This window comes from Rosa chinensis, unplaced genomic scaffold (assembly GCF_002994745.2).
Source record: "Rosa chinensis cultivar Old Blush unplaced genomic scaffold, RchiOBHm-V2 RchiOBHmChr0c23, whole genome shotgun sequence".
Lineage (NCBI taxonomy): Eukaryota > Viridiplantae > Streptophyta > Magnoliopsida > Rosales > Rosaceae > Rosa > Rosa chinensis.
The window spans coordinates 41,074-59,496 of record NW_020126836.1 but is presented as its reverse complement, the minus strand read 5'-3'; the positions used below and the strand labels follow the sequence as shown (position 1 = coordinate 59,496).

Genomic DNA, 18,423 nt, shown 5'->3' with positions numbered 1-18,423 from the left:
TGATTGTATGCTGGACACCGTAGAGACAGTAGATTTTCTTCCAGAGGAAGTGAATTATTAACATTTGAAACATCTTGGGCCGCACGTCCAAACCTTGATTCAAACTTAATCTCGAACTTTTTCTCTTCACATAAACCAACGGGTAATCTAACTTAAGATAGTGCTTTTCTTGAAATTCATTGTCTTATTATACTTGTGTTTCATTCCATTACTTCTTACTAACTTCATCTTATCTCTTCCCGTTGAAGGAACTTTGTATGCATACACGAAACAATCCTCAAGGAGCCTTGATACCTCTTGATAACGAGCTAGAGAAGAACTTGAAATTAAGGAAGAACGAACATGGACAAACGTCACAAGTGCAAATCCAAGACATCACTAAGGAACTTGAAGACATTGAAGTAGAAATTCCACCACCAAATTCACCTCAACATTTTGAGGAAGAAGAGCAAGAACCAATGGCAAGTATAAGGCAACTCTCATCCACCAATGCAGGAAACACCATCCCAACATGCATCACCTATCCTGCAGCTGCAGAGGGAAAGGAAGCAGAGTTTGAATTGAAATCAAGTCTTCTCCATAGGCTTCCAACGTTCCATGGTCTCTCTAGTGAAAATCCTAACAAACATTTGAAGGAGTTTCAATTTGTTTGTGTGAGCATGTGGCCCAACGAAGCAGATTTGCAGATTTTAAAGCTCAAGGCATTCCCTTTCTCACTTATGGATCGAGCAAAAGATTGGCTATATGAGCTGCCTTCTAGACACATCGACACTTGGGAGGCGTTGACTAGGGCATTCTTGGATAAGTATTGCCCTGCCTCACGTGTGATAGTGCTTCGGAAGAAGATCACAGGTATTCAGCAAGCACATTATGAGTCATTCCATGCATATTATGAAAGGTATATATAAGGCACTTTTGGTGCAATGTCCTCAACATGGGATGAAGGAGGAGAACTTGCTCCAATACTTTTATGAAGGTCTCACGCCTCTAGAGAGACAAATGCTTGATGCAGCTAGTGGAGGATCATTCATCGACAAGTCACCTGCGGCTGCTAAGGAATTGCTTGAGAATAGAGCCCTCACAGCTCAACAATATGATCACGTGTGATAGTGCTTCGGAAGTATTGCCCTGCCTCACGTGTGATAGTGCTTCGGAAGAAGATCATAGGTATTCAGCAAGCACATTATGAGTCATTCCATGCATATTATGAAAGGTATAAGGCACTTTTGGTGCAATGTCCTCAACATAGGATGAAGGAGGAGAACTTGCTCCAATACTTTTATGAAGGTCTCACGCCTCTAGAGAGACAAATGCTTGATGCAGCTAGTGGAGGATCATTCATCGACAAGTCACCTGCGGCTGCTAAGGAATTGCTTGAGAATAGAGCCCTCACAGCTCAACAATATGATGTCTTAAGCTCTACACGTACAAAAGTCAACGAGGTAAGTACTAATAGCCATCTTAAAGATAAAATTAATAAGCTTACTTCACTTGTGTCTCAGGTCTTGACAACAAAGGGACAAGGAATGGCCATGGCATGTGGTGTATGCTCCATGCAAGGACATGCGACTGATCAATGCCCACAACTCATGGGAGGTGAAGAATGGGAGCAAGCTAACGCTATAGGCTTTCAAGGAGGCCAAGGAGGACAAAAATACGATCCATTCTCCAACACCTATAATGCTGGACTTAGGGATCATCCTAACTTTAGGTGGAGGAATAATGACAATGTGCAAGGACCTCCTCAAGCTCAGAACTTCAATCGTGGACCACCAGGCTTTTATCAGAAGCCTCAGGCTTTTCCTAACTCTTCCCCTTTTAATAATTCTCAAAGTTCTAATAATGCTACTAATTATGATGAGATTATTAAAACTTTGATTACTTCTACTCAATCCTTATTACAGACTCAACAGAATACTTCGATCCAGATGAACACCATGAGCAAGGATGTGGAGGAGTTAAAGAAGCAGATGGGTCAAATGATAGGTGCCATGAACAAATTCCATGAGCAAAGAAAGCTCCCAAGTCAAACTGTTCCAAATCCAAAAGGATGATTCGAAACTGCCCAAGCTATCACCACTAGAAGTGGCAAGACCCTTGGAGACGCCCCAAAAGCCCAAAAGGATGTCCACATGGACGTTGAGGAAGAAGAAAAGGACCCAGCCACGTCCAAGAAGGAGTTGAAGGCATCACCTAACCCTGAGCAACAACTGAAACCGAAAGGTAATGATTCTAACTTGTCAAATTCAGCTATTGCTAACTACTCTACTCCCATGCCTTTTCCAAATAGATTTGCTCAATCTAAGAAGGATGAAAGTGAGAAAGATATCTTGGAGACATTCAAGAAGGTTGAAGTAAACATACCTCTTCTTGAGGCCATCAAGCAAGTTCCTAATTACGCTAAATTATTGAAGAACTTATGCACCAAAAAGCGGAAGTTCAAGGGGAATGAAGTAGTAGCTCTTAGTGAGGAGGTGTCAAGTATTCTTCAACGAAGGCTTCCACCTAAGCTCAAGGACCCCGGACAATTCACCATTCCATGCAGAATTGGTGAAAAGAGGTTTGATAAGGCTTTACTAGATTTAGGAGCTTCTATAAATTTAATGCCCTTCTCTGTGTTTTCAGCTCTTAATTTAGGTACACTAAAGAGGACCTATGTGGTGATTGAGCTTGCAGATCGCTCATCTGTTCATCCTTTAGGAGTAATTGAAGATGTTTTAGTAAGGGTGGATGGATTGGTCTTGCCTGCTGACTTCTTTGTGATTGACATGGAGGAGACATCAAGTCCTACATCATTGCCTTTTATTTTAGGGCGTCCCTTCATGGCAACTGCTCACACAAACATCAATGTCTACAAGGGAACGTTGACTATGGAAGTCCTTGGAGAAAGGGTAACATTTCAAGTCTTTGAGCATAGTGACATCACTAAGGGCATGGTGGGGCATAAGGACAAGGAACTAAGAGAAGAAGTCCGATTTCTGAGGGTTTGGAAGGAACCTAAAGTGAAGAAAGAATACTCTTTGAAGATGTTGAATGAAGAAAATAAAGGTGACCCGACATATTCAAGCAGGCATTCATACACGAAGGCAATGGTGAGGTTATTTGATAAGGCTTCACGTAGAGCCTTTGGATGATCCATAAAAGATCGTCATGCTGAAAAGACGTTAAAATAAGCGCTCGTTGGGAGGCAACCCAAACTTTTTCATTTTTAATCTTATTTTGTTAGTTCGTTTTAATGTTTTGTGAGTATGTAGGTGCAAACATTAAGAAAGGCAAGGAAATCTACACTTTTCTGCTCAGAAACAGATTACCGGCCGACCAAACGTACCATATATGTACAAAAAGGTCTCTGAGTCTAGTTTCTGTAGATTTTTACAGAACTGGATTCGGGTTTCATATGCATTCCCAGTTCCACTTTGAGTACAGAAAGGTTAGTCTAGCAAAGCAGAAACCTGTGCAATTGGGTCACATAAAAGGCAAAACAAGGAATACTTCCGGGGTTTGAATGAGGACAAACCTTATATGCACTTAAATCTTGAGATGTCTACTTCAAAAGTGATCCAGAGCGTCATCCTCATTGGAGCACCATAACCCTTCGGAATTGAGGTTTGAATGGGTAAAGGTCCTTTTCTCATCTTTTCTGTGCAAAATTATGTTTTTCTTCTAACTTTGCAGGGCTGCCATTTTCAATCTATTTGGAGCTAGTTTTAAGGTGCAGTGCGTTCACGATCTTAAAACACTGAAGTAGTAAAGCCTACATGTTAGGTGAAATCAAACAAATAGAATGCATGCTAGGATGGCGTTCCTCACTAGTTTTGTACTCTAAAATTAATCTTTCCAAAGAGCTTAATGTGTTTATGTGTACTTAATGAGTTAATTTGATAGGGTAGCGTTCTACACCTTGATTGCATATAAGCAAGCTTAGGATGCAGTGTGTTCACGGTTCTAAGTAATTTTGGGAAAAATAAGGCTTTAGCGGCGATCCTAAAGTTCTTGATTGGTCTCATTCACATGCCTTAGTAATTGAAGATTAGGTTAAATTGTCTTTCTCTGATCATAACTAGTGGTGGATTACGAAGTTCTCAACGTCCATACATCTGATTTAGAATCCCTAAAAATTGCAACATTTTCTTTCTTTTATTATTGCTTGCGTTTTCAAAACCTAAACCCCCCTTTCATTTAGTTTTTGTGTCAACTTTATTTCTCTTTTCTTTCTTTAGTTTTTGATAGTTTTGTTCAATTAGTACAATTTGTGAAAGTACCCTCAATCCCCGAACTGAACGATCCCTGCTTATCCTATACTAACAATTGTCTTTTGCAGGGTAATTTTGTGCGCTTAATTTAGGCGTATCAATTTTTGGCGCCGTTGCCACATATGCACGGATAGCTTGTAACACCAACTTTCAGCTCCCAGTAGTAGCTCATCAATCAAGTAGTTCCTGCAGCAGTTATAAGGGCTGGAAGTTGGTCTCATGTCACAAAATTGCAAAGTTGGAATGTTCACTTTTCCTCATCTCCTTTTCACCCCATCATCACTTCTTTTGGAGTCCATATTGCACGGAGCTTACGTTTTGGAAGTCAAGGCCTTGTGCCTTGAAGTTGGTGTCTAACTGCGGTCTTCTTCATAGGTCGTGAGCATTGGGAGGTCTTCAAGGGGGAGCTTTTCTATAACCTTTCTTATCTTTCTACTTGCCTTCTTTTGGATTTTCCTTCTCTATGCTTTTCTTGTGCATTGTGAGTTATATTGTCATACATTGAGGACAATGTCTACTTTAAGTGTGGGGGAGGGAAATACAAATTTGTCAATTTGTTTTTGAGTCATATATTTCAAAAAAAAAAAATTCCAAAAAATATATATATATTTCTATGTTTTGAGTCATTTGTTTTCTTTGAGTCTTAGGATGCCTTTCAACTGTCTAGGATGAGCTTATATCTCCAAAATTATGGCTAAGAGTTGATCATGAGATTAAAGATGAAAATTCGATGTTATTCTATTGTTAATAAGAATTTATGATTGATCATATGCATCTGTAGTGGATATGGCCTTGCTTACATAGTACAGATGAGCCATTGATTCATAAAACCTATGTGAGAATTTTGAGCCTATATCCTCTCTTTTTCGAGTGTTAATACATGCATATATGTGCATACATAACTCTTATTTCCTTGGCAATGATTTTGTTGATATCATTATTCCTTCATTTTGATCAATTGCATGCCATAGATTTTAATGGACTAGAGAATTTACTAGAACTCATTCTTGTGCTTTTCAAAGCTTATAGTCAATATATTTTCCTGATCTTGGAAAGGATAGAGGCAACTTAGGAACTTCCACCATAGCCAAATATAACCTGTGTCCCCATTTTGTGTACACAAGATGTGCACCCCTTAGTTTAACCCCTTTGAGCCGACATTTAAACCTTTTCTTTCATCACCCTCAATATTCCTAACCCTTGAACCTTAGAATAGTTATATCCTTACCCTTGTTATAAATATTTAGTGGAGTTTTAATTTTGAGACATACAAGATCAAGGTGACATCAAGGATGATGAAGATGATGAGAAAGAATAAGAGTGGGGGAAAGACTTGTCCATAAAAAATAAAAAAAATAGTGCGACAATGAAAAATATGTGCAAGTATTTATGGATTTTAGTCCCTCCATTGTGGATAAGGAGTTTGTTTTGAAGGGAAGGCCTAAGTACGATAAATTTGGTCTTTGTCCTATTTCACAAGTGTTCAAAAGAAGGTTAGAATGAAGCATGGGCCCAACATAATGACATCCGGCCTTGATAAAGACACACAAAAGTTCAACGTTGCAAGATGCCTTGGTGACTAAAAGAAAGAAAGTCTCTCTACATCAACATAAAACTCTACTAGGTTTTTAGGACACTTTGTTGTTTTTCCTATTCCTTCATTTCTTTAAGCCTTAAGCCTTGGCCCCATTATAACCTGAATTAAGACCTCTTTGATCCTTGAGATGGAAAACCTTTGATCTGTGGAGATTAGTCACAAGAGTTGAGCATATGGTTTGGGTCCATTTGTGCATGCATTGATATTTTTCATGAGATCTTTAAAAATATATTCAAGTTTTTTGAAGCCTTGTTTTCTATATGTGAGCTATTTGTTTGTTTTGATATATCATCTCTCACATATACTTGAGCGAATGAAAGCTTTTAAGCATGACCCTTGAATCTAAGAGAAGAAAGAGTGGATACCTTGTGAGGATTTTAATCATAACTTGTCTGAAGCATGCATAGCGCCATTGACCTCACTATTGTAGCACCCAAGTCCTACTTGTGTATATGACTAGTCATTGATCTTTATTAACCTTACAATGATCTTGGAATCATTCTAGGTTTTGTGTTTAACTTGGTGCCATAAAAGTAAGAGATTTCTGAGACGACAATGTTGAAGGGCTAGTTTGTTTTGAGTCTAGAGTCTTTTGTTTCGTTTTTATGGAGTCTTGTTAGTTTTGATTTTTGCTAAGGGACTAGCAAAAGCCAAGTGTGGGGGAATTTGATAGGATCATAAAATGCGACGAATTTATAGTTTACCCCTTTACACTTTTGCTTAGTTATTTCGTTAAAAAGATCAAACTAACATTGTTATGTTCTTAGGAGGTTTGCGGAGCAACCGTGGAGAAATAGGAGCTCAATTTTGGAAGTTAAGGCTCAGGTGTATAGTAGTGATGCAAAAGATGAAAGATCACCATTTATACCGTCATAAACAAGAAGGAAAGCTTGTGGAAGAATTCGTGCAAAACAGTTGCCAAGAAGCAGAAAACAGAGTACTAGAAGCTGCCTTATTTTCTTCTGTATTCGGAAGGTGTTTTGAAGAACTTTCCAGTGGAATCATGAAGAAAAGCCGAGCAATATTTGAAGATCACATGTTCTACTATAACTACAAGAAAAGATTTGGTCCAGAATGATAAAGAAGAAGCCCGAGGCTGTGGTCAAATTTGGTACCTCGAGAAGACTGTTTCCATCAGCTTTTTCAAGGGCTTTTCTACTAGACTTAAATCATGACACACCCAGATTTTAAGGTTAGATGTTGTAGAGCATTTTAAAATCAAGAATCATCCACAAAGGTGGTGGAATGCATAAGTTATGATGCTGCAAAAATGAGCAGAGGATAAGAAAAATCTGGAATTTCTGACAAGTCTTATCTGCGAAGCATGTTTGAGCCGTCTTTTGGAGACTTTATTGGAGTATCCTTTGGAAGATTATTGTTTGGACATCAATAAATGATGCTATAGGGTATTGTTGGCCTGAGAAATATACAGAAATATTGCTAGAAAGGCATTCTACAAGCCCATAAATTTGACCAAACAATAAGGAAAATCTGGAAATTTCTGACAGATTTGATTGTGAAGACTTTTCAAGGCTGTTTTTGGGAAACAAGTTGAGGGAATTTTTAGAAGATTTTGCAGACTTTTGAAGGCCAATATCAAAGCTTTCACCTGCCTGAAAATCACGTTCAAATCTGAGATGGAACCTAGTTAAGAGAGGGGCTAAAAAGGCTATCATAAGTGAGGCAGATTCTTTGCATCTCTGGGCAGATTGTGTGTATCTATTGGCAGATTGTTTTAAGGCTTCTTGGGGACTCTTTGCTGAGTTGTTAATGAGTTGTACACATTATATAGGAGCTGTGAAGGATATAGAAGTCAAAGATTTCAGCCCAAGAAGAAGAGTTCACATTGGAGAAGTAAAAACTCAATCTAACTGCAAGAATACCCTTGAACTTGTAACTCCTATATAAAGGGCCTCCTTCCACATTTTTAAGGGATGAAAACACAGATACACACACCATCTACTGCCCTAAATCAGAGACCACATCTCCATACTCTCCCCTCATCATAGTTCACGAAATCCCTACTCCAAGGAGAAGCCGTAGCCACCATCTGCCATCAGATCATCTTCCATCATCCTGTCGTGCTCTTGCTTTGAAGACGCCTCAAGCTTTCCTAGAGAATATTCAAAGTGAGATCGTGATATCTATTGCCCTCTACGGTTTATTCCTTTTGTACTTTTCGAATTCAATATGCATATGTCTTCGGATTTCCAAACTATGAGCGAGTAATTTTCTATGTTGAGAACTAGTATGAAACCCTAGTTATGTGATGGATTTTTAGCTTTTGAATTTCTTTCTCAACTACAAGGTTTTGTGATGCTTTGTTTGGTTTTGTTTTATAAAATCTTTTATATGTTTATGTCTTAGGCTTAGTTTGGGATTGTTGTGCTATGAGAGAAAGCACTTCTGAACTTGCTGTGAGAGGAAGCACTTCCGAACTTGCTGTGAGAAGAAGCAGCTGGGGTGTTTGGTAAACTGTTTTTAAAAGTGCTGTGAGGTCCAAAAGCAATTTCTAGGTGTTTGGTAAGTTGTAAGGCAAAAGTGCTTTGACTGGGTATAATTACCAAAATGGTCATACATGCCAAGATATGCTACTAAAATACATAATTTTGTTTTTTGATTATGTAACCATACCAAATAAAAAAAAAATTCTCATGTATTATTCTTGTACCCTTGATTGGACCGAATAAAAGATTTACTTTAAACCCTTCAATATGCATATTATGTTTTACTATTACACAAAATCTCATGTAGAATTTTTAGATTAATTTCCCGACCATAATTCAATGAGAACCATTACACAAAATATATTAAAATCACTTGAAATTTACAACTAAATGCTAAGTAGATGCATTCATTAGACTTTGTGCAATTGCATTTCTTAACACCTCCATTTCTTGTCTTCCTGGACCATCTCCATCATGTTCATTATCCTCTATCTCTTCACTAGTCTCTTCACTTGGTTTTCCAAATCCCTCAGTTTCGGTATTGGTGGATTTCTTCTTTCCCATCTAAAGACAAAACATGCTTAGTAGTAAACAAACAATGATATCTGACTTTGCTAAATTGCAAAGATGTTGACCACAATCTAAAGAGCTACTAGCCTTAATGGCTGTGTGAAGGTATGGCTGCCAAACAATGATGCGAAAAACTGATTTCACAATGACATAAGTATCCCAAATGAACTCCGAAAATGGTGTCACAAGTTTTATTGAAAAGATAAGAATGTCTACGTTCAGTTTGTGGTTGACTCGATACAGAAGTTTGAATAAAGGAAACTACTGATATGAAATGGAACAAGCAGCAACAGTGACAATTCGCAGAATTTCCTGATGCAGACCTTCAACTTCGAAAAATCATAATTTAATCTAGAGAAATCCTTTTTATGAGATTCCAATTCTGAAATGATCTTTAAGATGTCCACTGAAACTTTCATGAAGACACGAACTACAAATACCCAGCCAAAATATACAGTTTTTAGAAAAAATGAAACTGGGTCAAAAACAACAGAATGCAGAAACTAAAGCCAACTTGACAAGAACTAAGCTAAACATAAGAACACACACAATCACACATATATATCTATATCTATTTTGTTTGTTGTATACTTTATAGACGGCATCACTTAACTTTAAGTTAAGGTTAAGTCCAATAGATTATTTAAACACGAGGCAACAGAGCACAAACAAATTAACAAGTCACTTTCTAAAACCATAACAACCAGGTCATCACAGTAGACAAGCTGAACTGAGCAGCAACCTAATCTGAAATAAGGTTCTGCAACACCAACATCTACCACACAATTATCTCCCTCCACCAAACACACACCACAACCACCTCCAATTACATTTCAATATACATCTCTCTCTCTTTTGTTTCCTTTCTGTTTATTTCTTTCTTTCTATTCTACTGCAGCCCTTCTCTCTATCTCCCTCACTCTCACGTTCTTTCAGTATAGAACTTCTCTGTGTCTGAGACAGCAAAAATCATATCAAACCATCAATTTATTTCCTAGAATCTGGACATGAACCAAGACATTGAGCAAACTCAAAAAAACAATAAAATGTCTATAGGAGAAATCAATTAAGAGCAACAAATTCCAAAATACACATAAAACAGAAAAGACATATTGAACTAAACTTGATCCACACAATAATCGAAAACCAAGACCAATTGAAAATCTGAAATACAATGTTAGCAATAGATATGATTTTTAAACAACGGTTCTATATACTAATCAACGGTTCTATATACTAGTCAAAACAGCCAAATAGCTCCAAGAATCAGAAACACCAAAGCCCAGCAACTCATGTCCCAAAAAACATCCATGAGGAGTTGGGTTTTGAAGAGACAGAGAGATCGATTAGGGAATGCTTTGGGTTTGGGGCGTGTGGCGGAGGAGCGACGGAGTTGGGTTTTGAATCCTCTTGAGAGATCGATCGATGGTTTGCTTTGGGTTTGAGGCATGTGGCGGAGGAGCGACCGAATTGGGTTTTGAATCCTCTTGAGAGATCGATTTCTATAGAAACCGATGGTTTTGAGATTGATGGTTTTGAGGAAGAGACTGGGAAGAGAGATGCTCTTAACGAAATCGATCGATGGTTTTGAGGAGGAGGCTGCCAGGCTGGGAAGAAAGATCTGGATCGATCGATGGTTTTGAGGAGGACGCTGGGAAGAGAGATCTGGGAAGAGACGAAACCCTATAGAAAAGATGAAGACATAATAGGAAAAAGGAGAAACTTTCATTTAATCAATACTGTTCACTCCGTGTTTTGACAGAAGCAGCTTCCCAAAGCTGGTACTTGGGTGCTTCTCAATTTCAGATTCTAGGAGAAGCAAATTGGACCAAAAGCACTTCCTAGACAATTTACCAAACAGCATAACATAACCCCAAAAGCAGAAGCAGGTCCAGAATCAATCCCAAACTGGGCCTTAGATTGATCACCTAAAATATGAGCATGTAATTGGGGCTAGTTTTAAGGTGCAGTGCGTTCACGATCTTAAAACACTGAAGTAGTAAAGCCTACATGTTAGGTGAAATCAAACAAATAGAATGCATGCTAGGATGGCGTTCCTCACTAGTTTTGTACTCTAAAATCAATCTTTCCAAAGAGCTTAATGTGTTTATGTGTACTTAATGAGTTAATTTCATAGGGTAGCATTCTACACCTTGATTGCATATAAGCAAGCTTAGGATGCAGTGCGTTCACGGTTCTAAGTAATTTTTGGAAAAATAAGGCTTTAGCGGCTATCCTAAAGTTCTTGATTGATTTCATTCACATGCCTTAGTAATTGAAGATTAGGTTAAATTGTCTTTCTCTGATCATAACTAGTGGTGGATTACGAAGTTCTCAACGTCCATACATCTGATTTAGAATCCCTAAAATTTGCAACATTTTCTTTGTTTTATTATTGCTTGCGTTTTCAAAACCTAAACCCCCCTTTCATTTAGTTTTGTGTCAACTTTATTTCTCTTTTCTTTCTTTAGTTTTTTATAGTTTTGTTCAATTAGTGCAATCTGTGAAAGTATCCTCAATCCCCGGACTGAACGATCCCTGCTTATCCTATACTAACAATTGTCTTTTGCAGGGTAATTTTGTGCGCTTAATTCAGGCGTATCATTGTTGTAAAAGTAAAGGTTGTTTCGTGCTCTTGTGTTGTTGTAAAAGTGTCACAAGGCACTGTGATTGCTAGAGGTATAAGTTCATTTCTCTTCTTCCTCGTCTGGCTCAACCGACGACAAAAAAAGATAGAAATTTACAAATGGGACTTTGCTTGGATTAAATTGTAACTTTGAATTGCTTTGATGAATTTCATCCTAATATCCTTTTGCCATTTTACTTTCCTCTGTAGGTCCATTTGGAACTGTATACCTGTCACATCCAAATTTTTTTTTTTTTTTTTTTAGATGCGACTTATATTCCAATCATGGAAATAAATTTCCAAAATCGAAATACAAATAATTGGAAAATAACGATACTAGACAAGTTTTCGAAATTAAAACACAACCTTTATTACAAGAGGGGTTTATAACAACATTTACAACAAAAGGTCAACTATAATCCAAGTTCTTGTCTAGGACCCAAGCATGATTAACAATAACACACATGTATATTACATTATTAAAAACACCCTTGCAGTAAAACTTCAAACATATTTATTTGTCACCTGCAAAATGATAAAAAGGGGTGAGCATACATTGCCCAGTAGGAGAATGAAACCTCTGTGAAGATCATAGTTAGAATAGCAATAATGAATGGATGCAACTATTATCTATTCCCGATAATCCACATTGTAAAATAAACTGAACCTACATGTCCCATACCATGTATTTTACCACGAAGGTGACTCAGAGTATTCAACAATGTGAACTAACCCCCACCCAAAATCAATCCCCCTAACCCTCTTTTGCTAGTCATCTTGTCTATTCCCCTTTCGCCAGTCCCGAATTACCCTTTCAATATCCTATACTAAGTGCACATTCACAAGTGGGCATACCTGGGATCTGGTACCTGCTGAGGTTATAGACTCAACTACGCAAAAGATAAACCAACATACTCATTCCAATAGCATATTCACATTACCATCACCACCCTTATACTTCATGTCTTATTGATGCACAAATACTATGAATATGTAAGTGTATTCACTATTCAGCCATACCAAACAAACAGAAACAGAGGACATAAATGCATATAATCATGTACACAATCATCCAATACAATCATGTAAACAACCATCCAATGCAAACATAGAGGCTCCCCAAGTTTTTCCCCTACCTCGATTGATTTTCACGTTAAGTATCCGGATGAAAACAAGTTCCTATTGCAAGAATAGAATTTTATTAGTTCCACACATAAAGAATTAAAGCAAAACTCAGCTAACAAACTATGAAAATCTTAGCAGTGAGTTATTTTGACCAAAACAGGGTTTTACTTGACAAACTGAAATACTGCAGTTTTCTGACCCAGTCAACTTAATGTTAAAAACTGTACAAATCTGTTTAAAATCTGCTTTCAAGGTCTTCTAACGATTTGTAGCTGACATCCTAAAGAAACTTTCGGAATTCGAATCATCTGAAAACAATTTTCCTAGAATTAGTTATGAATTTTTAAAGTTCAGCTACAGTCCCACGTTTTTCTGCAGAAACTGTTACTGTGTGCTAACCTCTTCAGTTTTAATGTACTTTCTACAACTCCAATTTGTGTAAAACTTTCAATACTGAAAATAGACATTCTAAAGTGTCAAAGAAAAGAAACCACACTTACAACAAGGCTTTAAAGGATGAGTGAAGGCTTTCTAAATTCAACTTTAAAACTGCATATGTTTCCTACTTGGTTCTTGACTCTTCTCAAATCAGATTCTATTAATCTATGTCTTCCAAAAATTCTAATGACTAAAGGAAACAACAAACCAGATACAAAGTGATTTCAAATTCTAATTTAGATCAATTCAAAGACAAAAGATATAAACTATTTTCCAGAAAACTAGTGAAATCAAATAGAAGATGAGAAAATAATTAGTTCTAGTTGTTCCAGTAACAACAACTTTATTCCTAACTGAACTTCATCTCTATTGTAACTTCTTCTATCATCAAGAATCCCCAGGTCTTATAATAACCTATGAACATAACTCAATTTCCAAATTGCATTAACCATCAGAACCACAAAGAACTCATCAAATCAAAAATTAAAAGAATCACACCTGACTTTTTACTCCTCCACTTCTAAGATACCAAAACCCTCTTTTTCTCTCTCTCCCTTGTTTATCTATGTATCTAGCAACTCAAGGAACTGTATGGAAAGCATAGATAGTTTAACCTATTTATAGTGTCTGGAAAGGAGGTGAAAACGTAGAAAGCAAGATAGATATTCTAATTGAAATCTTACCCATATAGGTACTAGACTTGCCACCTCCAGATTTCTAGAGTTCCAGCTCCTGATTCTAGGGTTCCAGCTCTAGCTTCATAGCTTTGGGGAATCACCAATCTGAAACTTGATTTCCAAGGCTGTTGACACCTCCTACTTACCCATGGCGGCGGCTATGTCCTTTGTACTTTCCTAAGGCGGTGGCTGGTGTATCAGATGGAGGAGAATATGGGGGTGAGGAAGACGATGAAGAGACGGGACAATGCTTTGAGTTTAGGCGTTGTTTGATTTGGTTTTGTCGTGGAGTTTTATTCTATCAGCTGTTAAGCTACTTGGGTTTGAGTTTTGGGCCAAATCTTTTGGGCTAAACTCTAATTACTTAAACCCAAATAAATAAAATTCAACTCTATTCTATATATATAGATATATAAACAATATTTAAACAAATAGTTTAGCACAATAAAATTAAACTTATTATTTTTTTAGAAAATGTTTAAAAATTTTAGGTCGTCACAATACCATGGTCTGTGAGATGGATCAGTATGTTGTCTTGTTCTTTCTCTAGTTAACTTCAAATTTAAGTGGATGTGCTATTGTGCTACGACCCTTTTTCCAGTACATGATGTTTTCAATTAGTCAATGAAGACAAAAAGTAGAGTTCAAATTTCAATTATCTAGAAAAGAATGCTTCTAAACTGTCTTGTTATACATTAATATAGTGTTTTCATGCTATGGTAATGTAGGTACTTCTATGCATCAATTTTAGCTTCATGAGTATTAAAAACTGAAAAGACATGCTAAGCTGCAGCTTCAGTTTCTTAAAGTGTTTCCTCTTTGTCATCAGTCTATATACATGTTCCACGCTCATGATGATCCTCTAGATAACTACTACTACAATTGTCTTTTTGTTTTGATGATTTGGGTTTTGTATTTTATCTTTTTGGTAACTTTTTTAGTTTTATAGATAAACTACATTTAGATGGTTCCAGACTTCTATTGTTATAGATAAACTTTTCAGTATTTGATCTTTTTGGTAACTTCTATTGTAGGTGCAGGGTTCCCCTGTACATTATTTAATGAATGTTGTGCTATTTGTTTTCTTTAGATAAGCTCTGTACCTTTGTATGTTGTGTTTTTGTTGTAGGTTGTTCAGTGTATTGATGTTTTTTTTTATTGCAGGTCTAGGCATTTGAATTAGTACGTTGCTTCATGTTGTGAATAAATTATATTACATAAGTTTATAAGGAAGAAAATCTGAAAGGTAATTTAGAGTTTCTTGCTGAATGTATTCACTAAAACTACACACTTAAACTTTGTTAACCACTTGTGTTTTTGTCAATTGTATCAGATGGTGATTGAAGATATATATTGAAGATTAGGCCAAGTATGTATGTCTATTGTCATTTAGGATTACATAAGATTAGAACGTATAACTAGGAATTAGTTACTGGAATGTGCTTGTAGTTAAGTATATTGTAACGAGTAATAGATACAATGACATTTGTCTTGAGATTGTAAAGATGATTTGTATGCAAATGTCTTCTTTTCGTTTTAAGGACAATTTTTTTTGTGTTCTATAATAGATATAAGGACGTTTTTTTAGGGTCCTAATATACATTAGATGACCCTTTTCTTAGATTTAAGGACGCTTCAAAAGTGTCCTCATATACATTAGAGGACGCTCTTCTAGTGTCCTCATATACATTAGAGGACGCTCTTCTAATGTCCTTAAAGATATTAGAGGACGCTTTTCTAGTGTCCTTAAAGACATTAGATGACGTTTTCTTAGCGTCCTTACAGATATTAGAGGATGTTTTTCAAACGTCTTCTTAAGTGACTTACAATGACTCCTTGATAGATGACGTTTTTTTTGCGTGTCATCTAAAGTTTTTGAAGACATTTTTCGAACGTTCTTAAATGATTTTTTTGTAGTAGTGCTCGTTGGACAATTAAAAGAAGAATACACCCCAAATTCTCTTTTAAAACACGTACTCATGAGTTGCAAGTAACCTATTTGTTACCCATCATGACATACAATGGCGGACAGACTAGAGCTCTAACTGAGTCGTAACCATACCCCAGCCAAGGGCATGATTCTGATAACCACCCTCGGTCACTACTGTGACCCTCTGTACAAAGACCAAAACATTTAAAAAGTCACACAAGACTCAAAATGTTACACCACCTCAAGACTTTCCAAAACAATATAATTGACTGCAACAAATATTGTTTTCACACCACAAACCACCAACACAGTTAACAACTCTAATTTACGAAACGTCAATAATATAAATCATCAAATCTATACTCGACATAAGTAAATGTTAAATTAAATAACATAAATGAAATCACCAAAAGTCTACATATCACAATGTCACATCATCCGTATATATATATTTCACGTAAATATATATATATATATACGTAGTCATCTACTCAGGAATGATTACTAATACCAACTATAGTTCGCACGCAGTAAAAACCGATAAATTCATTTTTATAATTAAAACTCATTTTACTTACCTATAAACCGTTGATGATCAAGTTCATATAATTTTAAAACAAATATTTATTTATGAAAAATGATTTCACAATTATCAATCAATTCTAACAATTAAATAACTCGGTTCATAAATGAACCACGTGAGATTTAGTCACCTCTAATCCAGCAGCGTCTTCTATACAGCTCAAAATCACAATCGCAACCGTCCGCCCAAACAAAACCGTCAATCACCTAATCAAATACGATATTAACTTAGCAATTGATTCATAACACACTTAAACGACGATCCAACGGTCAGATTCTCACAGATCGCCCTTGGGATCATCCTATCAAAATTATACAAAGATCCTACATTGGGATCCACACGGATTGGAAACCGAAGATAACGCGTAAAACCAAAACCCTAGCATGCATCAACTTTCTCCAAAATGACCCTATAATATATCAAAAAGACTGTATTGATGCGTAGATGAATAAACTGAAAACATAACACAAAAAAGACGCTAGACGCTGCGCCACGCGCCACCACAAGCGGCGGATCAGAATGTGGTCAACGACGGCTAACCACCTCTGATGAAAAAGTCGTCAACTACAAACTTGTTCATATTGAAGAGATGAGAAACTTTCATACCTGGAGCTAATTGAGATTCGGTATAGATCGTCCTAGATCAGACTTGGAAGTTGGATTAATCTCGAGCGTCTAATCACGTTTCTAGATTCAACCACAGCCGCTGATTTTCAACGCTTGATCTTTCGCTCCACACACCAAATCATGATGCAAGGCCTATATGGGATGATCAGGAGGAAGAGGATATTCCAAAACCGAGAAGGATCGGCCGAGATGTCGCCGGAAAAGTGGATTTCCGACCGGGTCCCGATCGTGAATTCTTCCTCGACTCCGATCTACTATTTCCGGCGAACTATAGCACAAACCACTACCACAAGGCGGCTCACGATGCTGATCTGAACGTTCCTTACCTTGTCCAGTCGTTGGAGGTGGCCGGAGGAGAGAGAACGAGTCGGGTCAGGAACTGGGTTACGTCTCGGGTCGGGTCGCGCGGAGGAGAGAGAACAGAGAGAATTCTGGGGGAGAAAACGGAAAAAGTAGAAAATTTGGGATTTATGAAAAAATTCGGAAATTTCTCATATTTATAGAAATTTTTCAAATTTTCAAACGCACATAACTTTCACATACAAACTCCGATTCTCGCGATCCATATATGCACGAACTCGTATCGACGCGCTCTACAACTTTCGTGAAGGAAGTTTCCGCAGAATTCTAACGTATGAAAATTCAAGCTTCGTAACCCCCCCCTAAAATGTCCAACGTGCTTGGCTCGACCTTGCGCAGCTGCTAGTGGCAGCCTTGCACCGCGGCACGACCTGTAGCGGCGACAGGAAGCTCGACCCGATTTGGGTCCAAGATAGAGTCAACGCCGATATCTCGAGTTTCCGACCACCAATCTTCGAGATTCTTGGTTTGTTGAACTTACCTTGAGCTGCTGAACAAGCTTTACGAAGGATCGGGCCGAGTGGTGGACGTTTTGACGTTCGTTAGAGCTATCACCGGTTTCTGGAAATTTTCCCGGCCTCCTCGACTGGTTCTAGGTAATTTCGATCCCTTCCCGTCATTTCCAGCTTACATGCTAGTTAGGAAAGTTGTTCAACTCGATGAAATGAAGAGGAGCAGCTTGCATCCGGCGCCATTGGCGGTGGTCAGCGGCAGCTCTGCCTCTAACTCCGGCGGCCTTTTCTGGCCACCTCCGAGGGACCTCAAGGGCAGTTTCAGCCCATTTTTATGGGCTGCATGTTGATACGATCATGTCAATGTACTATGCATAATTTTTGGAGATTTAGTTATGAATTTTACGATTTCAATCGTTCGATTTGTGATCCACGGGGATCGGGCCATCCGATCGACTGGTAATTGATATAATGATTGTAGGACTGTCCCGATGACTTTGTGTGGTCATGGGTGAGGATCCGACCGCTGGATCTTCGTATGATTGTGTTTTATGAATCGTGCGCTAAGTTAAGATCGTATTTGATTAGGTGATTGACGGATTTGTTTTGGGCAGACAGTTGTGATTGTGATTGTGATTTTGAGCTGTTAAGAAGACGCAGCTGGATTTGAGGTGAGTAAATCTCACGTGGTTCATTTACGAACCGAGTTATTTAATTGTCGGAATTGATTGATAATTG

General features: G+C 37.6%; 1 protein-coding gene and 1 long non-coding RNA gene across 2 annotated transcripts; one reads left to right on the top strand and one right to left on the bottom strand.

Annotated features, from left to right (window-relative positions):
• Nucleotides 1–257: 257 nt before the first annotated feature.
• On the top strand, nt 258–2,054 carry LOC112181313. Its single transcript, XM_024319715.1, has 3 exons — nt 258–898; nt 1,250–1,442; nt 1,503–2,054. The coding sequence occupies exons 1-3, from the start codon at nt 258–260 to the stop codon at nt 2,052–2,054; spliced, it is 1,386 nt and encodes a 461-aa protein (XP_024175483.1).
• Nucleotides 2,055–11,845: 9,791 nt separating this feature from the next.
• On the bottom strand, nt 11,846–13,991 carry LOC112181311. The gene is made up of 4 exons (XR_002928767.2): nt 13,740–13,991; nt 13,555–13,643; nt 12,630–12,672; nt 11,846–12,018 (listed from the first exon to the last, which is right to left on the bottom strand). It is a non-coding gene; the product is annotated as an uncharacterized LOC112181311 (long non-coding RNA).
• Between the last annotated feature and the right edge of the window lie 4,432 nt (nt 13,992–18,423).